Source organism: Marasmius oreades, chromosome 10 (genome assembly GCF_018924745.1).
Source record: "Marasmius oreades isolate 03SP1 chromosome 10, whole genome shotgun sequence".
Classification (NCBI taxonomy): domain Eukaryota; kingdom Fungi; phylum Basidiomycota; class Agaricomycetes; order Agaricales; family Marasmiaceae; genus Marasmius; species Marasmius oreades.
This window is the reverse complement of record NC_057332.1, coordinates 1,919,482-1,938,536: the sequence shown is the minus strand read 5'-3', so window position 1 is coordinate 1,938,536 and position 19,055 is coordinate 1,919,482. Positions and strand designations below refer to the sequence as shown.

General features: G+C 48.8%; 4 protein-coding genes across 5 annotated transcripts; 2 read left to right on the top strand and 2 right to left on the bottom strand.

Moving 5' to 3' along the window:
* The first annotated feature begins 44 nt into the window (after positions 1-44).
* E1B28_002662 (uncharacterized protein) lies at positions 45-4,266 on the top strand. Of its 2 annotated transcripts, none has more exons than XM_043159597.1 (7): positions 45-224; positions 301-765; positions 828-3,005; positions 3,064-3,249; positions 3,309-3,336; positions 3,403-3,928; positions 4,003-4,266. In XM_043159597.1, exons 2-6 carry the CDS (start codon positions 505-507, stop codon positions 3,912-3,914), a joined length of 3,165 nt encoding a protein of 1,054 aa, XP_043003200.1. In that variant the 5' UTR covers positions 45-224; positions 301-504; the 3' UTR covers positions 3,915-3,928; positions 4,003-4,266. The 2 variants fall into 2 exon arrangements, with proteins under 2 accessions (XP_043003200.1, XP_043003199.1); XM_043159596.1 differs by having other exon boundaries at positions 3,403-3,872; positions 3,929-4,114.
* Positions 4,267-4,728: 462 nt separating this feature from the next.
* Positions 4,729-11,152, bottom strand: E1B28_002661 (uncharacterized protein; the record flags this gene model as incomplete). Its single annotated transcript, XM_043159595.1, has 36 exons — positions 4,729-4,863; positions 4,924-4,947; positions 5,008-5,120; positions 5,175-5,189; positions 5,249-5,498; positions 5,556-5,681; positions 5,742-5,764; positions 5,832-6,025; positions 6,084-6,090; positions 6,153-6,212; positions 6,268-6,489; positions 6,550-6,575; positions 6,635-6,664; positions 6,720-6,903; positions 6,957-7,018; positions 7,068-7,194; positions 7,244-7,260; positions 7,314-7,482; positions 7,539-7,809; positions 7,866-7,941; positions 8,011-8,237; positions 8,297-8,406; positions 8,471-8,723; positions 8,776-8,934; positions 8,973-8,991; positions 9,058-9,102; positions 9,163-9,298; positions 9,354-9,481; positions 9,535-9,815; positions 9,868-9,914; positions 9,964-10,031; positions 10,094-10,266; positions 10,322-10,498; positions 10,547-10,804; positions 10,859-11,096; positions 11,145-11,152. The coding sequence occupies 36 exons, from the start codon at positions 11,150-11,152 to the stop codon at positions 4,729-4,731; spliced, it is 4,458 nt and encodes a 1,485-aa protein (XP_043003198.1).
* Positions 11,153-14,589: 3,437 nt separating this feature from the next.
* Positions 14,590-15,486, top strand: E1B28_002660 (uncharacterized protein; the record flags this gene model as incomplete). Its single annotated transcript, XM_043159594.1, has 3 exons — positions 14,590-14,760; positions 14,818-15,225; positions 15,283-15,486. 3 exons carry the CDS (start codon positions 14,590-14,592, stop codon positions 15,484-15,486), a joined length of 783 nt encoding a protein of 260 aa, XP_043003197.1.
* A 1,424-nt stretch (positions 15,487-16,910) lies between these two features.
* E1B28_002659 (uncharacterized protein) lies at positions 16,911-18,989 on the bottom strand. The gene is made up of 3 exons (XM_043159593.1): positions 18,942-18,989; positions 18,651-18,890; positions 16,911-18,596 (listed from the first exon to the last, which is right to left on the bottom strand). Exons 2-3 carry the CDS (start codon positions 18,763-18,765, stop codon positions 17,092-17,094), a joined length of 1,620 nt encoding a protein of 539 aa, XP_043003196.1. The 5' UTR covers positions 18,766-18,890; positions 18,942-18,989; the 3' UTR covers positions 16,911-17,091.
* Between the last annotated feature and the right edge of the window lie 66 nt (positions 18,990-19,055).

Below are 19,055 nucleotides of genomic sequence, written 5' to 3'. Positions count from 1 at the left end.
TGTGGCTGCCGCTCGTTATGTAAACGCAGTGGCAAACCCGCCTGTATGTCGCGGTCATCGCACCCAATATTCTCATCTCATTCCTGTTTCCACCAATGGACTCGTATGGACAATAACTCTTTTGGGGCAGGGAATCGGGAAGACCGTTTTTTTCGCAAACAATCACGATTTCCAGCACCATTGCAATCCAAGTTCTCGCGCTAGAATCTGAGTACTAGTGTATAGTTGAGTGTTTCCGCCTTTGCATTGTGCTGATTCGGCTGGGATCCGAAACGGTCCACTTTGACTGCTTAAATGTAGCATCAATTTCGGGTCCTTCACAAACAGATACGCAATAGCTACGACATTATTTCCTGCTATTGACTTTCAGACGTCGAGCCAAAACTGTACCGAACTGTGGCGAAACGTCACTGTATTAAAACAAGCACCACAATAAGCGCCGCCAACTTGAAGCATCCATTTAAAGCTCGACCGCTCCCAGTCCCCAACGAGTTTCAACGCACTATGAACACCTTTCAGTCCTCCAAAAACATTCATACTTCCAGCTACCTTAATCCTTCTGTTGACCCCTCCCCCCTCGGGTTTTTACTCATTTCCTTGGGCGGCAGCCGCGCTGTCAGCTCTTCCCCTCCTAGTCCCCTCACTGATTGGGACGGTATCGGCATCGTTACGCGACGGGAGGAAATAGTCAACATCGTAACGACTCATCGCCAACGACTTTGTGAACTATTATGGATTGCGAGAGAGGAGTGCGCGTCTTGGGAGGTATGTCACACGCCACAGGGCGGCACTGTATAAACACTTTGATACTCACCACCCTCTTCTAGGGATTCGACTCTTGCCCTAGCGACAAGGCATGGGACGTCCTCCGTTTCTCTGGCTTAGGAAAAGATGGCGCGAAACGAACGATAAAGATCTGGAGTATGGAAGGCCTCCTCTCGACGTCCTCCTCGCCCAGGTCGTGTCGATTGGGCGTTCTCTCGAGCCGACGCGTCCATTATTTCCGCAGAGGGAGAACATTGAATCTGTATCAGCCGCAGTCAATATCGACTGATTTATGTATCCTCGAAGACGTGGACTTTATGACGAACGACGTACCCGACTCTGATCCTGTTCACGTCCCTGCTAGTCTTCCTGGTGTTACCTGTGATTTGCTATTGACGGCGGTCCCTGTATACGCCCCCCACGAGAATCTATTCAGATTGATTGCCTCCCAACTCACGTCCAAATGGTTGCTCCTCTCCAAAAGTCCCAGCGTCAATATCGAAAGCTTTATCAGCTCCTTGCACGCGTCAGACAAGTTCTCCGAAGCATATCGCCACCAGTTGTCGGAGAATATGATCAGTTCTGAAGTCCATGGGAACCAAGTTCAACGTCTCAAAGTCAGATTGCTTAACGAGCTACAAGTGACAACTCCCTGGGAACCGCGCATCTCCAGGCTCGGCACCGACCAAAGCGATGCCTTGTACACTGGTGTATACTTCCTTGGTCGCCCAAGCTCGATTCCAGCTACCCCTGTCGGACTCGGATATCCGCTGGAAGGGCCTCCACTCTCAACGACCGACTACACACTCAAGGCAGGTTCGATGGATCCCATCCCACCATCCCCCTTCTCTTCAAACTCCACAGGGTACCTCACGAGTGTGCGCTCCGCCGGCGAAGGTGATAAAAAGTGGCGCGAAGTATTCGTCAAGTCTGGACCAGGAGTGGCCGCTGAATTCTCCATTCTCCCCACCATCCAGAAGCACTTTTCTCCCCATCTCATTCAGCAGTTGTGTGGGTACGACGGTGCTCAGGGAATCATCCTCTACGATAGGTTCCACGGTCAATCTCTGAGCGACATTCGGTTGAAACTGAACAATACCAGAGGCGCGAAGAAGGAAGTGTTCCAGTCGCTCGTGAGCATAGAACTTGTTCGTTCACGGCACGTCGTAGCTGCACAGCTCAGCACCTTCTCTACGGATCCTGAGGTACAGGCTGGACAGGATATTCATCGTTTCTACTATGATCGGTTGCATTCCAATCGACGAATGCAAGAATTCTATGGAGGAGGAGATGCGAGCTTCCTACAGACGGGGGGTGGTAAATCCTTGGCGCTTGATGAATTGATGGCCTCACCTGTGGTCGTCAACGGGACGGAATACCCAAGTCTAGAATCCCAGTTCAGAAGGGCGGAAGCCATCCTAGATCCTGCTGGACGCCATCTTCATAAAGCTCCCACGGCATTCGGGCTCGGTGATGGTCATGGAGGTAACCTTCTGGTGACGGATATGTCTGAGGAAAGGCTTCGATTCATTGACTACGAGGTCGCTGGCTTCCACCACCCAATCCTCGATCAAGCAAAACCTCTGTACCTCGATGGATTCTTTGGCGTCTTGTACAAAGATATTCTCCTGCCGGGGAACAACGCGGGTAAATACGACATTCAGTGGAAGGTCGGAGAGACTGGCATAACCATCGATTATGCCATTCAGTTCAGTCTCATTGACCGAGCCCTTGCCTTCATCAAATTGGAATGCGTCTTGCGTCCACTACTTGACCGTTTGGCGGCCGAGGGACCAGACGAAGTTGAAGCGTCTATCGAGCTGCTTTCGGCGGCACTTTTCACCAACGCCCTCCTGACGCGGAACTTTTCAAAGTTACCTGCTGATGTATTCTACTTGAATTGCGCAGTAGGAATGACTTTGATGCACGACATCAAACTGGCATTCAGGTCGTTCTTTGGATGGGATGGGTTGTACGCGATTGCCAACGATGCTGAGGATTCAAAAGGATGGGTGACCTTGCATCAAGGAGGGCCGGTCCTCGATGAGGAGTCTCTCACCATGCTTCTCGAGGGTTTCCTGAACCAGACGGTCAAGGAAGGGTGGTTGGAGCCCGAGACGGTGTTTCTGAGACGCTTCGAGGAGACACTTCAAGTACACCGACGTTTCTCGAAGGATAAAGAAGAGGGAGAAGGAGCAGTGATCAGAAGGATAGGCAAAGCACGAGAACTAGGAATGAAGGTACGAGGCTAGATCGCTCATTTTTGTCACTTTTTTCGATATCCTGAGATACTTATAGATTGCGCCGCATACGTGTATACGGGAATCTATCTTCGCCGAGCCACGCATTGACCACCATTTCCTCTACGAATCCGTTCTGGAAGAGGCGCGCAAGCCAGGACCGACGCCGAAGAGGCTTGTAGATGTCGGATGTTGCATGGGCAGCGACATTCGGAAACTTATTTTCGACGGATTTGAGGCCGAGGTAACGTTATTCATTTCGTGTCTTGATGTACGTGGTTGGCTCATGGGTGAGCATAACAGAACGTCCTTGGTATTGATTTAGAGAAAGGTGGGGTTGAAGACCTCTTCGCACTCCTTCCACGTGGACTGATTTTGAGAACATTGAAATTTTCAGGATATTTCGATCTTGGCGTGATGATGTACAACGAATACTCGAAATCGCCTTTCGAATTTCGAGAGGCGGACGTATTGTCGAAGGACTTTTGCAGATTCAACCCAGGCTTGGAATCAGGATTTGATTTCGTGCACTCAGCGAACGTCATCCATCTTTTTGAAGCGACGCGGCAACTCCAGTTCTTCCGTATCATGGCTTTCCTCGCAAAGCCGGGTGGCTGCATATGGGGACGCCAAGTCGGCTTAATCGAAGATGAGAATACGGAGGTGTATCGCCAGCCGAGTGGGAAAGGCGCACGTTTTACAGCCTCGGAATTCAAGTCATTGATTGTGGAGGCCACCGGATGGGATGAGGAAGAGATAGGTTATCAGAGCCGCATGGTCAAGTACACTGAACTTCGCGACGCCCGAAAAGACAAAGGATGGGTGCTTCAGTGGTCGATTAGAGTTCCCGAGGATAAGAGTCGAGCAGTGCGCCGGTTTCATCTCGAAGATGCAGCTTTGGCTAATTAATGTTAATTCACTAGGTAATCAAAATAATTAACTTGTTGGGCCTGCCAGTACGAGACTCCTGAGTATGATATGCTGATGTGCCCTGCAGATGACGAGCTATCAGCATTACGCGTTCAATTTTATGATGTCTTTGCCTCCCCCAAATTGCTACTTGCTGAAAATGAGGCTTTCGAGTTTTTGAAGGAATGCATTTACTCGTGGTGGCACTTGGTCGCGCCTACAGCGAAATTCGTACATCAAGTACTGGCGCTATGGCAGCGTAAACCTGTGGAAGGGTTTTTGGTGTGAAGACAATGTTGGTCTTGGTGGGCTTGACGAGTGCGTTGACCAACATCCACCCCAATCGCTCCACAAAAAAAAAAGACAATGCTGGTGACAGTGGGGATGACAACAACGATTGCGACGTGGAGCATTTCGCATCACATGAGATACGGATGTTTCTTCAGTCCTACGGTACACTAACTATATAATATGCATAGTCTTGATGTGTAGATCAGTAGTACGCCGCCGCTGTACTCCCCGTAGTCTACCGTGGCCGCCTCCAAAGAGGGGTGAGCTCGCTCTGGGGTCGTACGCCCCTCATAGGGGTCTGGCCCTACATTACCAGTTAACTTGAACCTTCAATTTTCAACTTCAACTGTCGATCGGATCATCTTTGGATCATTCCAACCTGTTGTTCCCAAGAATCCCCAGCGCGCAGTGGGCTGCCTCTGATACACGCTCGCCCTGACACAACTGTCACTGACACCAGATAATACTCTATGATTTGACCGGTATGCTGTGCCTTGTGCAGATACTTACAGAACACCTGCAACTATAACTCACGCTCCCGACTTGTTCCCTTGTCGGCCATCTCACGCAGGACATCCTTGTCCGCTGACTCTTGAACGAGAGCCTTCAGAAACCCTCCCTCACAAGTCAGAAGCTCCCCCGGTGTGTCAAATTCAACCTCAAGAATCAATCACAAAATCAGAATCAAACCATGTGCTCGCAAGCAACATCAACTCACAATTCGACCGGCATCAAGCACCATCTGTAAAGATTGACAACAAGTTTAGTACCAGAAGGCACTTCTATAGTGGCAAAAACTCACAATCCGATCCGCATCCATGATTGTCTGTAGTCGATGTGCTATTGTTATCACAGTTGTGTCTGAACCCACTTCGGTACGCAGTGATTTTTGAATAATCGTGTCTGTAGCGTAATCTTGATATAACGTGGAATCAGACCCCAGCCGTAGATGGAAGATGTAAAACATACCAATGGCAGAAGTAGCTAGCAATCACCATTTGAACGTCAGTAAGATCTCGAGGAAACTAGAAGGGATAACAAACCTTCATCAAGGATCAACAGTTTGCTCTTTCGGAGGATCGCTCTCGCGAGAGCGAGAATCTGACGTTCCCCTACCGAGAGATTACTTCCACCACTGGAGACGCTCGAATCTAGGGTCAGCTTGTCGGCTTTAGCGTCTTGGTCTTGGAGATCCAAGAATCCAGAAGCGCGCAAGACGTCGTTGAGAGCTGCATCGTCATGCTGGCCGAATGGGTCGAGATTTTGACGTAGGGTGCCACTAAGAAGCTCTGGCTGCGGTTCACAACATTAGGTAGGTATTATATGTGACGGTGCGTTCGGACCACGCACCATTTGAGGTATGATTGTGATGTTAGACCTCAAAGCATCGAGGTTGATAGCACTTGTATCCAGTCCGTCGTAGTAAACGTTGCCCTCGGTATGGATACATCGCAAAAGTGACAATGTGAGTGAGCTCTGGAGATGGGTGATTCAAATGACCTCAAGAAACAGAACCACACATGCGGGGGATTTTACCTTCCCGGAGCCAGTGCGACCAACTGGCGAGAGTTCAAACGTTCACGTTGAGTCAAATACAAAGAGAGGTAGCAGTCGAATCACACTCACCGACTCCAATTCGTTCGCCAGACTTCACCTGGAAGCTGAGGTCTTGTAAAACCTTTGGACCACCCGTGCTGTACCGTGCAGAGAGATTCTCCACTCTGAGTTCTCCGCTCGCGGGCCAATATGCCGGAGGTTCGATGGTTGATGATGCGCCGGGTTCCCTCTCGATATTGAGGTAGCCGTCAATCCGCTCTAGACTATTTCGCTAATTAGCCTTTGCTTTGAGTGTCTATCATGACGGCGCTGCAATTATACCTATTGGCTACACCATGTAAAGTTGATTTGAGATTCGACGGCACCCAAAGGGGAAGAGGAACCGCTCACCTTGGATCTCTAGATCGGTAAGGGAAAAGAGGAGGTAGAGGATAGCCCCACTGAGGCTGACTATATGCGGGCTTGATCTGCTACATTCATGAACGAAACAACAGTAGCCACATACCAGCCATATTAAGGGAGAAGCCAGCGGTCGACGCATCCACCCTTCGCGAGTAGACCAAGTACGCAGCGAGGCTGGAAGAAAATAGTGCCCCCAGAACGTCTACTCGCAAAGGCATCCATCGCTCAGCACTAAAGAGAGCTCGAGTAGTCCTGACGTTCTCGTCTACACGGCGGCGAAGTTCCGCCTCGACTGATTCTTGTACGCCGTAGGCACGAATGGAGACTACAATAGAAGGCGTCGTCAGAGTTGATTGTAGAAAACAAAAGACCCCAATCGACAGACCGATCCCAGAGATTGCGCCATCGAATCTGTTGAGATTCGAGTTGAGTATAACAAGACCTGGAAGCTTCGGGAAACGAGCACATACTGAGCAAGAACTGGCGCCTTGGAGTTCGACCTTCGAAGCGCAACGATGAGCATTCTGACCAACGACACAGAAGGCCGCGACTCACTGTTCCCTGCGGATACACCTCACTGCCCTTGCCCATACATCCCCAAGCCATTTGCCTATCACCATCAACACCAAAGCAGGAAGAATGAAGGTCCGGTTGTAAAACACAAGGGCCACCAGTTGAGTGAACATCTTCAACGCTAAAGTGGCGAAGTGCTCAATATAATTCGGTATCTGCATGTCCACTGTGTCGCTGTCAGTTTTCATCGGAATAAGAGGAGCCCGGGATGCAACCGACCTGCATTGACATCTCCAGTGCAGCGAGCAATGATCCGAGATACGGGCGTGGTATCTAGCCATCTACCATGAACAGATAAGTTTCATCCAACGAACGTAACATGTAACGGACCTAAGGGTGGTAGTGAGAATGGACTGAATCAGACGCATGTGTATCGTCCTGGATGCTCGAACGGCGGAAAGAGCGAAGAAAGTGTACGTGGCGGCAGTTACCACAGCCGCAGCCAATAGTAGAAGCCCTTCAAATCTTTGTCAGTACATACCACGGTCGACTCAACAATATCATACCATAGGTGCCCAAATGCCTTCATGGAACCACTCAGAATCGCGATAGACGTAAGCTTGCAAAGAGACGCACCTGAAGACAGGAACATCCGAGATAGGCATCACCTCATACTGCTGAGCCCAATAGCCCAGGTACCACGTCTGTCCAACATCCAACGCCCCCATCGCCAGGAGCCCGGCGAGGTATGTGCTAATAGTACCGAGCGGATGGCTGCCACCGAAGGCGGAAGCGTACAGTTTGGCTGCAATAGGATCGTTGTCAGATAAGTAAAACAAAACAGAAAGCTACGAGACACACCAGCTGAAGCGCCGACCCTTCCAATCTGAACTTCTTCCGCAACGATCAACTGCCCTTTCGCCGTAGCTTCAGGTTTATTATCGGGCCCGTCCGTCTCAGCCACTTGCTCTTCAAGTCCGTCCTTCAATTCCCCTACTTGTTCTTGCCCTTCGTCAGCTAGAGCTTCGACTGTGTTCAAAGCGGCATCCAGGGCCCCTTGAGACGTAATCTTTCCATCCTTGACCGAGACGGCAAAGTCGGTGAGGGGTGCAACAAGGAGGATATTGTGTGTCTGAAAGACAAAGTAAACTCTCGCGGAAGAAAATGGGCTTCCAACGAGAAACTCACAACGAGCAGAACCGTCCTCCCCTTGATCAGATCACCTTTGAAACACTTCTCAACTATCCACTTCGCGGTATGGACACTGTCCCAAAACAAGAAACATTAGCTCTGGCTCTATTCGGGGAGATAGAAACAGAAAAGAAAAACTTACTCAAGCGCAGCAAGCACATCATCCAATAAAAGTACCTCCGCTTCCGAGTACACGGCTCTCGCAAGTGTGATTCTGGCCTTCTGCCCACCCGAAAGCGTAATACCTTTCTCACCAACCTCAGTCTGATCTCCCGCCTCAAACAGAGTGAGATCCCTATTGAGTGCACACTGGTGCAAGACCTTCTTGTATCGAGCGGAATCGAAGGCGCTTCCGAAGATGATGTTTTCCTAAGGGATCAGGATCGGAGATTCGCAATATAGATCTATGTATCAGAGTTGCCACGCACCCGTATCGTCTCGTTCAAAACCCACGCTTCCTGTGCTGCATAAGCGACACCACCGGCTCGGGGCAAGCTCACATACGAGTCTTGCGCTACAGGTATATAATGCATCTCACCTGAATCACAACACGATTTAGCTCTTGATTCTCCAGACGAGATTGCAGCAAAACCAGAACTCACCGAGCAAGGCCATAAGCAAGGACGTCTTCCCGGAGCCGGTGGGCCCGACAATCAAGTTGAAACCATTTTGCTTGAATGTAAGTGTCTCTTGATCGACCGCGAGTACGAAACGTCTGTCAGAGGAGGGGCTGCCACTCGGTTGAACTTCCGTGGACCAAGTGAACAGGGCTTCATGGATCGCTATGTCATCTTGGGGAGGTTGAGTATTTGGGTAGGACTTGGGTGTCGGGTCGAAATGGTCTAGAAGTTCGGTCTACAAAACAAGGTTATTCAGGATAAGAAAGTAGTGAAAGCGACACACGAACCTCTGTCAAAAAATCATTGATCCTCTCTAACGACACCTTTGCGACGACGGAGTTGCCAAGAGTCCTCACGACGAGTTCACACTGAGTCCTGAGGGTGTCGAATATGGTTATTGAACTGAACACGATGGAGGGTTTGAGGTCTCCCTTCATGATTACGGTCTACAGCGGGGACAATCAGGTACTGCAGATGGATACACAAAGAGCGGGAAACGAACGCTGCAAAAACAAAAGAGAATCGTTAGAACTGGAGGCAGCAAGAAAGAGTAAGACGCATGGACGTACAAGGTAAAATAACACGACATCATCGTGACCACTGGAATCAGAAAGCTGTGCGGAGGAGGAGTTAGCAAGTCTACTGAACGACCTGACAATGAGCTGTTTACTCACTTCACAACCTTCGCGATAACCTGCACGTAGCGGTGTCTCTTTATCCACTTCAGCTCTTCCGCTCTCTTTTCGGCGATCCTTTCGCTCATTTTGGCTTCCCAGCCAAAAAGCTTGACCATTCGAATGACTTTTGTAGCTGGATGTAGGAACGGTGTCAGCGAATATGGATGTCAGGATCACGGGAAACTGACTCTCGGTGACCAGCTGAATCCGTTCATCAGTCCTCTTCATCCTCTCCCTTTGAATTTTCTGCATCATATTTGCGAGGAATCCAGGGATAGGTAAGAATAAAAGCGTCACGCCGAACGAAACGAGTGCGCTGGGGGGAAATTCAGAAACAGGGTGGTGGGCACTCCAGAAACCGACACACACCTCCATCCGAGATTGCTGTACAGGAACAACAGGCTGACGCCTAGTTGCAAAGGTATCGACATAGACATGAAGATTATGAGATGCGCATCTAGAAGGTTGTTCACGTCGGTAGTGACCAAGTTGTTGATCTTTCCGACGAGCGAGGTGGAAGGTTTTCCTGGTTGCTCCGACGTTGACCCCTCTGTTTCGGTTCTGGACACCTCCGATTTCATCCGCATCCGCAAGGCATGGGAGAATACTGCTTGACAAATGACGCTTTCGATACGGGTGAGGAGGCGGTCCTAGAACAAATATGTCACAAGAGGTCATGAAACATAATATGCGAGAACGAACCGATAGAAACATGTACCTCTCCACCGAGGTGGATGCAACAGTGGGGCCTATATTGCACTTAGGAACGAGACCAGCAGGCTAGCCAGAAGGGCTTACCAATGAAAAGCATAGCAATCCAAAACCATGGACGGATCGGACCTGGCTCTCCGTCATTTTCGAGGAATCTTCGAGGAATCAAGCTTCGAGTTAGAAACGAACAAGCAAACGGATATTTAAAGTGACGAACCTCAGAAGGTGATTCAGGGCAAGCGGTACAACGAACTTTGCGAGTGATTTGAGTGCAGCAGTGATGAGCATTCCAATACAGTCCGACCCGCCTAGCTTGAGAAGACTCCAGAAGATGTGCCTTGGTTTGTTGCCTGAGGTTATCTCATCTGGTGGGTTGAAGCTAGGTACGTGCTAATAACCTCCCATGAATGATATCACCAGAAATAGAAAACGGATGAATACGAACCTCACGAATCTTCTCGCGCAGATGCTTTGCAGCATCATAATCAGCCAAAGGTGGCAATTGGTCGGCTGGGAGATGAGAGACACGAGACGCCGCAAAAATAACAGGATCTATGAAGAAGAAAAAGAGCATGCTTATCGGGCTCGCCGTCTGCTCTGGATTAGGCTCATCCGACGGATTCTACAAAACAGTCAGAACCCAAAGCCTTTCGTATTGAAGAGGACATACGTTGGGGTCTACAGGCGTGTACCGACGCGTCATAACGAGAGGTAAGGCGGACGCTACGGCGACTACCCCAATCTTCCACCACAGCAGGGGTCCTTCCGCCCTGTCTTGTGGTTCCAGAGTAAACGTTGCCAGTGGGAAAACATCCCGGTATGTGTAGACCATCACGGTCACTAAAAGCAAAATGTCGACATGCTTCGTGACCAGTGCATTCCATTGCGGCGAGGCGACAGCCATCACTGAAAGCAGGAGAATGTACATCTAGGCGCGGTTCAGTTCGAAAAAAAAAACGCGTCAAGTCGGGGATATTCCCACAATATGAAGGTCCGGGACGTTAAAACTGAGGTTCTTCGCAGAAGCAAGGCACACGAGCACCACCGAGAGAACGACTCGAAGCCATTCAAGCCACAATTTGACGATCCCTCCGTACTTTTCGAGGCGTTCAGGTCTGTTCTTTTGTTTTCGTGCCTTCCAATAGGCCATGATTGGTAAGAGAACGATTGAAACGATACTGGAGTATGCTGGAATGAGGGCCGTATCGAGTAGGAAATGCCTATTCTCTCTGAGTATTCAGAAAGTTCTCTGCACGAGCGAAACGTACCTCTCCATCGTGGTCTTCATTACCACCTGTAATATCCCGCCCTGATGAAAACTTTGCATTGCACTCTCCCAACAAAGAGCCGTTGATAATCGGCGAGTGCTCTTTTTCGACGATGTTGCGAGACTTTAAAGATTAAAAGTCGACGATGGCTAGGCTAAGGCAAGACTCCGAAGCTTGTTAACCAGCGGGGACTCAATGGCCGTTTTGATAAATATCTTATAGACTTGAAGCTTAAGTTGCGGGTGCGAACCGAAATCAACATGAATGCCATGGGGTATGTATGAATTCATGAGTCAATCATTTAAGTACTGTGTTTGGCAGCTTGCGCGAGCCGAGTACTAGGTCCCGAGATCGCGCGTCATCATGCTCTTCAACCTCTTTCACTGATTGGACTCGTTCTGTACACTTCCTCCCTTCCAATTGTGGTATGTAGATACCTAGTGTATGTTTCTACGTTAATATGGACTCATATCTATAGAAGGTAGTACTGCAGTTACGGTCGCGAAAAGAATGACGGCCCCAATAAACATAGGCTCTTAAGCGCCGCAACACCACGTTCAGCTCTGCGTTGCAGGGGAAACCATACGAACCAAACAGAGGCCAGGTTGAGGAGGAAGAATATTCCGTAGAGGAATGTGTGGATGACTATGTATGTCTGCAAGGCTGAGGTATATATACCCTCACCAAGTTGAAACATAGCCACAGAAACAGAAGGCAGGAATCATTAATCAACGCTTGCTTTCCTGCTGGGCATTCGTGTCATCGTTGCTCATGCAGAGACGCCTCTAGGCGTCCATTGACTCCGATCGCAAACACCTTCCTTAGCTCCCCCGTCAAAGCATTTCAACGGATCGAAGCCACACTCGAATAGATTTGTTTGATGATGTGCTACTCAGTTCTACGGTCATCGCTGGTAACCCTTCAGATTATTTCCATGATGTGAAACTCTGTCTCCATTGCGGCCCTATCCAGACCACCGTCCCCTGGCACTTCAATTTTCACCATTCCCATATGCCTAAACGGAGTCATGAGCACCTTGCTCTCAACCTTTCCGTTCAAGTTCAACGGAAGCCAACCCAACGGAATGATATAACTCGGTTCCATATACACCGATAACTCTTTTTCCGACTTGTCTTTCATCTTCTTCACAATCATCTCATCCGTCAAAATCGCGGGGTGGGACCTTCGTTCGTCATCGTTGGAAAGTGATCGATGAATCATGGATGGCCACAATCGAGACCAACAATTCACTCGACGCCGCCGAAATCTCCGGGTGCGTAGCTATCATTGTCGCAGCATCCACTTCGGCGTCGACAGCAGAACGGAGAACGTTGGAAATGCCTTCGGACTCGATACGAACCCCTCGCGACTTGATTTGCGTTTCGACCCACAGGCATCATTCTGAGTCCTGACAAGGTCACCAGTCCTGTAGCCCCGTTTCCCCTCAGACACCACGAACACCTTCTTCGTCACTTCTGGTATACCCGATATAGTTTGGGATCAACGGTGTAGGCGCCGTAGCCACTGGCAGGATTCAAGCGGCTTTCCGATATTTTCTTTCCGGTCGTTAAGAGAAACCCGTCGAGATGTACAACCGACAGTGGCCTCTGTGGGTCTGTCAAGACGCGCTAGTTAAGGATACCCGTTCAGATGCTTACCCGAAGTTGGCTAGTATTACTCTCGGAAGGTTAGCCCATTTCTTTAGCAGCTGGAAGAAAAAGGCAGAAGGAAAAACGAATCAGATAGGGACGGGAGTTCCAGATCCGTGTAGTCGGTGGTTAACGAGAGCAACGAGGTTGCACGACTTTGAGTCTATAGGAGACTGGAGTCGTGCATCGGTGAGCTGGAGGCGAATGAGATCGCATCTGAGCCACCATTACCGAACCTAACGTTCAACGTTCACCCCTCAGATGACCCGTCGAAGAAGTTCGAGACGGCGATGATACTCCTCGTGACTCACTTCCTTGCAACTCCTGAGGTGATCTCTGGCTCGAAGCATTTGCCAATTTCGAGTGACGACTTCTGTTTGGACGTTCACGTTCATAGATATCAGGGGTTAGAATCCGAATTCCGGAAATCGATAACGGTACAGGGCAGCGCTTTGATTTCCTTTCAGTCATGGTGGCGATTCAGGCTATGGAACGATCTACTCACTTCTCCTTTTCACTACTGTTTCCGCTCGATTTCCATCTTCCTGCGCCATCCTAGCATGCCCTCCCAGTTATAAACCACGAGACTCCCTTCAGGCTTGTGCATCGAACTCGGATCCGATAAAACTATATGCCCATCTGTACAAATCAGTTCAGCAAATAAGGAAAGGTGAAGAAGGACAAACTAAACTCGCCTTTATCATCTTGTATGACGTTAACACTGTAAACACGCTAATCAGGTTCAGGCGGGTCAAAGATCTCTTTCTCCCTCGTGGATGTTCTTCAAATATTGGTATCATGGTTGTCATTGTGGCCAGAAAGTCTCCAGTCTCTAGAAAGTCCACATTATCCAAGAGTAAATCCAACTTCATGAGATAGGCCTAGATCGAGTAAGTATGGCTGAAAGTTCGTAAACAGGGAAATTCGACTTGCTCAAAGGAAACACCTTCGTCCTCAGTCAGAGACCGAATCATCAGAAGTACGCTTAAGTGCCCTTTTGTTTCTCCGTCGCTTCTTGTCTCCTCTTCGGCCCGCTTCTTTGGTCTCCTTGATTTGCTTTTCGTCTTCATATCTTTCTGTGCAACCACATCAAACTCCACCCTCCAACATTCAACGCTTTTTCGATTGTCGAACGATCCATTTCTGGAGTTAACCCCTGTCTTTGTCGAACGCAACCCAGAGTTTTCAGGCTCTTTTTTTGGTCGGTCTGTATGAGCTGACCGCAGTAGAAATAATCAAACGAAGGAGGTCTTTGAATTTGGGAGGAGTAAAGCGTGGTGCTTTGAATGATTGTTGTTCATTGCGACGTAGAGCTTGTCGCCACTGTCTAAGAGAATCCTATCGGTAAGAGAACAAGGATTCGCTCGGTCACGACTCACCGCTTTCCCACATGTGGGCGTCAGTGACGTATACGGCTTGGCCTTCGCCTTGGACACATGACGGCAGCGACGCCACACAGCGGATATGATTTGATTTACTGTTGTTTACGCGTCTCGGGACGCGTCCTGCTCTCAACTTCCATCTTGCCATCCTCTTTCCTCTTTCCCTCTGTGTCGGCGGAATAACTGAGACCATGGATGACTCCTTAGGTGGTCTGTGCGCATGATTCCTAATAGACCAAACAAAGCCAAATGACTTCCAGCCTATATCAACCTGCCCTCTGGAATGCCCCCTTTTCCCCAAGTTTCTTGCAACTTAGCTTGATACTTCGTACTTCTGTACAACCCCCTAGCATATTTTTGCACTTTCGCGCTATAACCCACCTACCCTACCCACCCTACCTACCTATTACCATCATGCTTTCTGCTAGCCCCAGCTATAACTGCTCCTTTTTCCGTCCCGCCGACGTTGTTGATGAGGTCGCGGTACCACTAACCTCCTATTCTAGCATCGCCTACCTCAAGGATGAGCTTACACTCGACGTTCCGATCCTCATGATCACCACCCCAGACGAAGAGGGTGCCGTGGTAAGTCTTCGTCCTCCTCGTCGTCCTCTTTCAATGTTGACCTGAACATTGTCTCAGATGACCTACCTCAATGATGACTACGTCTACGACGACGAGTTTGACTTTGCGGATAGCGAATCCGACTCCGATTCTGACAACAATGTTTTCAGCGAAAGCGATTCTGATAGCGACAGCGAGTACGACGAAGAGGATTCCATGGACGTCAACTTCATTGTCGACCAGTACTTCAACTCTTCCGAAGCTGACACCGAAGAAGAGGACGACGACGACCTCTCATCGATCCTCGATCAGTTCCCAGCTGTACCGAAGAGCGAGTCGGAGGATGATAGCTTGAGCTCCATTATTAACCAATTTCCTAAAGTTCCTCTGAGCGTTCGTTTAGTAGATGAGGACCAAGGCGAATCGCTTATGCTCTCAAATGGATGGAGCAAATTGATCGAGTCTCTCGAAGCCGAGAGCAAGGCGGTAAGTTGTCATCGCACTCCTTTGCCGATCTGATACTAATTAATATTGGCCATCCAGACTGAATACAGGAAGTCGGAGAAAGGTGAGGCGTGGTGGACCGGTGCCGCTGCTTCGCAGGTCGCGCAGGTAAAGAGCGAGACGACCAGAAAGTTCAAGTGCAATGACGGTGAAGCGTGGTGGAAAATGGAGGGCATGCAGGCGAAGAGCGAGAAGGCGAGAAAGTTCAAGTGCAACGACGGCAAGGCGTGGTGGAAGTTTTAAGCGGTGGTCGCCAGAGGTGAGTCCTCCCATCACTTTCCCCGTCTAGTTCTCTTTGTGCATGCTGGTTCGTGTACAAGAGATTGGAGGGGCGGCGCACGTCATCGTGCCCCCCCTTCTCCGCTGAAGTTTAGATCTTCCGTACCACTTTAAATGTGGTTCGCTTCAAGCACTCCGCTTCAAGGTATGTTTTTTCCTCTCGGGTCGCATTCGATTCTATATACTGATACCGTCTTCCCTATAAGATCCTGGTAGTTTGGAAGTTATTTGCCATCCCAGGTGAGTGAGTGCCTTTGCTACAGTGTGAGTGTGAATGAGTGAGTGAGATCGCCTGACAATCGTCAATCGCCAATCGCCGTTCGACATTCGACTTCGACCTTCCACGATCACCTTTCGACTTCGACATTCGACATTCGACTTCGACCTTCGACGATCGCCATTCGATAATCGCCATAGTGAGTCTTTGGTGCGAGGTGAGTGTTGTCTTTGTCATGGCATTCGTGCCATGACCCCGAGATGGGTCGGGGGTCACTGTCAGACTGCAAGTTGGCCCACTTGCGGTCTGACAGTGACACGGGTCGTGCCGGTAAGATTCCCAACATTTCTCTATATTTATTATTGGGCTAACATTTTTATATGCCATCGTTTGAATCTACAGGTCTATCGAGGGAAGTTTTTCTGGTGGAGTGAAAGAGGTTGGTTTGCTTCTTTTTTACTCTCACTCGAATGATGGCTGATTTACCTTCTTTCTGCATCAACGCTCATCCCTTGAATCATGAAGCGAACGATGTGAGTTCATCAGATCGAAATGAGATCTCCCTTTACTTATTTCTGTTTTTTCTAGGACGCTCCTTAGCATTGTGAAGGGGATTCGAAAATGAGCTGAATGGAATGAGGTCGAGAGTCAATTAGTTGTCGTGGTAGAGGTAGATATCACAATACACCCATGTTAATTAACACCAATCGCGAGCATTTGTGTTAGAATTATGAAGTGAGGAGATACTCAATGTCAGTTGTACTCTACAGGATTTCGTCGAGGTAATCTTCGAACTTCTCTTTCTCTTTCTTTTTCCCTTCTTCTGTTTTGAGAACTTGAACTCCGCCGGACTATCCGTAGACATGCGCCATTATCCATAGTTAAGCCAAGGATAACAGAATTAGTCTAATACTTGATTCTCCAGAAAAATGCGAATATATTTCCCGAACCCATTGACCTCGTACTTCGCGCGCCGTCGTGTTTCTTCTTCCACAAGGGCATGTTCATAAACGCGACTGACTCTAGTATTCGTTTATTCTACCTGCCTAGTATCAGCCTGGGCTGCAGTGAGTGAATCAGAAAAGTCCTCGACAAGGACCACATGCAAATCGAGTTCAAATTTCAAGCAGTAGGGGGGAAATTTAGAAAAAGAAAAACTCTGAACAAGACGTGCTACAATAACGAAGTCTGTTTAGAATGGAGTGCATAAAGTTCACTGAATGAGTTTTGGTCGCCTTTGCGTCTTCTCCAACCTTCAGGCATCCCCCACCACGTAAGTGCCTTTTCCCCGAAACAATCGGTTGGAAAATTATGGATAATCATAATGATAATAGTTTTATATAGGTTTCGACTCACTGGAGTCGGAGATAAGCGCAAAATACGACGCCTTTGCGTTTTATCCAACCTTCAGGCATCTTCCAAAACGCAGATGCCTTCGCCCCGAAAGAATAATCAGAAGAAGTTGGTTTTATAAGCACGTAGCGGGTTTGAACAGTATGATTCGGTTTGGAGAGTAGGGATTGCTTGATCTCATCTATGAGTGGATATCCTTCCTTGGAACCGTAATGACAACCTTCAGCCACTGGGAGTTGAAGAACCCATAGTATAAAAGTTCGACCCTTGGTTTGGATAAGAATGCCGTCCATCAGCGGTGTGTTACAGACGTCGGAGAAAAGATAAATGTCTCTAGGAACGTTCTTCCAGTTGCTTGATTTGAAGGACATTTTTTCAACCTTTAACTTGGACGGTAAAACTGTGTTCCCAGCTTTGAGATCTTTTGGTGTGGCGAACGTTGGATTGGAGGTAGTCTTGGAATCTGTAGGAACCATAGGAACCAACGGGATGTCCTTCTGGGATGTTTTGAGGAGTCGCGGTGCAACATCTTTAAACACCCATCCCGCCAACAGCCGTCCACACGAGCCGAAAAGTAAACGGACACAGGTTTGAACAATTTCTTTGTCTTCAAAAGCTTGCAGTCGGCCCATTGCCCGATTGGCGATGTCAGGCGATTTAATAGTGATTCTCAACTTTGGGTCTACCATGACCTTATCGGTCTGTTCACCCTTGGCAGATGCGAGAATGATTCGATGTGAGATTCCAGGTAAGGATAGTACGTCGATCGAAGCAGTGAGTAGATCGTCCAAGGTGAGCTTATCAACAGCGGTGTCCACTTCCGCATCTACACTAAGCGGGTCGAGGAGGGCTGCGAAGACGTCGCGGGCTACAGAGCCGAATTTGGCCATGGCGGCACTGATAAGGACAGCCTGAGACAACTTGAGGGTGCAGTCGAGAGGGCCGAGATGTGTGTCTGCTTGTAGTGCCTGTTCCAATGCTGACTTGAAGCGACTGGCAAAGTCTGGATCGACACCTTCTTTCGCGTTTCCATGTTCATCGAAGGATTCGTGTAGCGTATCCACAAACCGTGTACATGACGATCCCATTTCAAAGCTGTAAACATCGAGTAAGACTGAGGTTATCGGATGGGAATATGTTTGATACTTTTCCACAAGTTCGCTTTTTGTCCAGAGAGGGAGCACTAGTTGTACATGAAGAAGGTCCTTTTTGGTCCATGGGTGGTTCTTTGGGTTGGGGGAGGAGGCCTGGATGAGCCTGGTCGATGCATTGCCGACACTCAAGAAAGAGGCGCTCGTTGTGTCGAGATTCAGGAAAACAAGGAGAGTCGCTGGTTCGGCCTTGGGACTGGGTAGCGCGTCGGAAGCACAAGCATTTGTGGGTCCGAAAAATACCTTTCCATTGTAGAAGACGTATGTGGTCTGTCTGTCCACATAAACGATTGGTTGGAGATCCGTCTCACGAATAACACGATAAATGAGGTACCACATAGCAACCCTTTTGCCTGCAATTTCTAATCAACGACTAGCCAACCGGACAGAGTGGAGATCCCAAGTACCTGTACCAGGCTGACCAGTAATGAGAATTTGATGATCTTCCTCCATAGTCCACGTCCACACTTTTGAATATAAATCATCGTAACATTTTCTTGGTCGGAAGGCGTCGTGTGTCATCGGAAACCAGAACCTTCCGTTATCATTGTTTTGCGGTTCAATGCCCCGGCACTCTCTATAAAACCTTTGCCAACGCTCATCAGCTTCTTCGAATCTTGTTGCGCTGAATCTCCAATTATGTATATCTAAATGTTTATTTAGTCGCCAGTCAGCCTAAGGAGTAATTGAAGGCGTACTTTTACTGTTGTTTTTGCTCTGCTGAATATATTCATTGAAATTAGTCGTCATTGGGTTTGCGAAAGAAACTCAACCAGAGAATGTGACAGGAGGGCATATATCCGATGTACCAA

Coding starts and splice junctions, on each gene's coding strand:
- E1B28_002662 (XM_043159596.1), top strand. CDS start 505: ATGAACACCTTTCAGTCCTCCAAAAACATTCATACTTCCAGCTACCTT. Junction 3,250..3,308: donor TCGACGGATTTGAGGCCGAG/GTAACGTTATTC, acceptor TGAGCATAACAG/AACGTCCTTGGTATTGATTT. Junction 3,873..3,928: donor CCGAGGATAAGAGTCGAGCA/GTGCGCCGGTTT, acceptor TTAATTCACTAG/GTAATCAAAATAATTAACTT.
- E1B28_002659 (XM_043159593.1), bottom strand. CDS start 18,765: ATGACACACGACGCCTTCCGACCAAGAAAATGTTACGATGATTTATAT. Junction 18,597..18,650: donor TACTGGTCAGCCTGGTACAG/GTACTTGGGATC, acceptor TAGAAATTGCAG/GCAAAAGGGTTGCTATGTGG.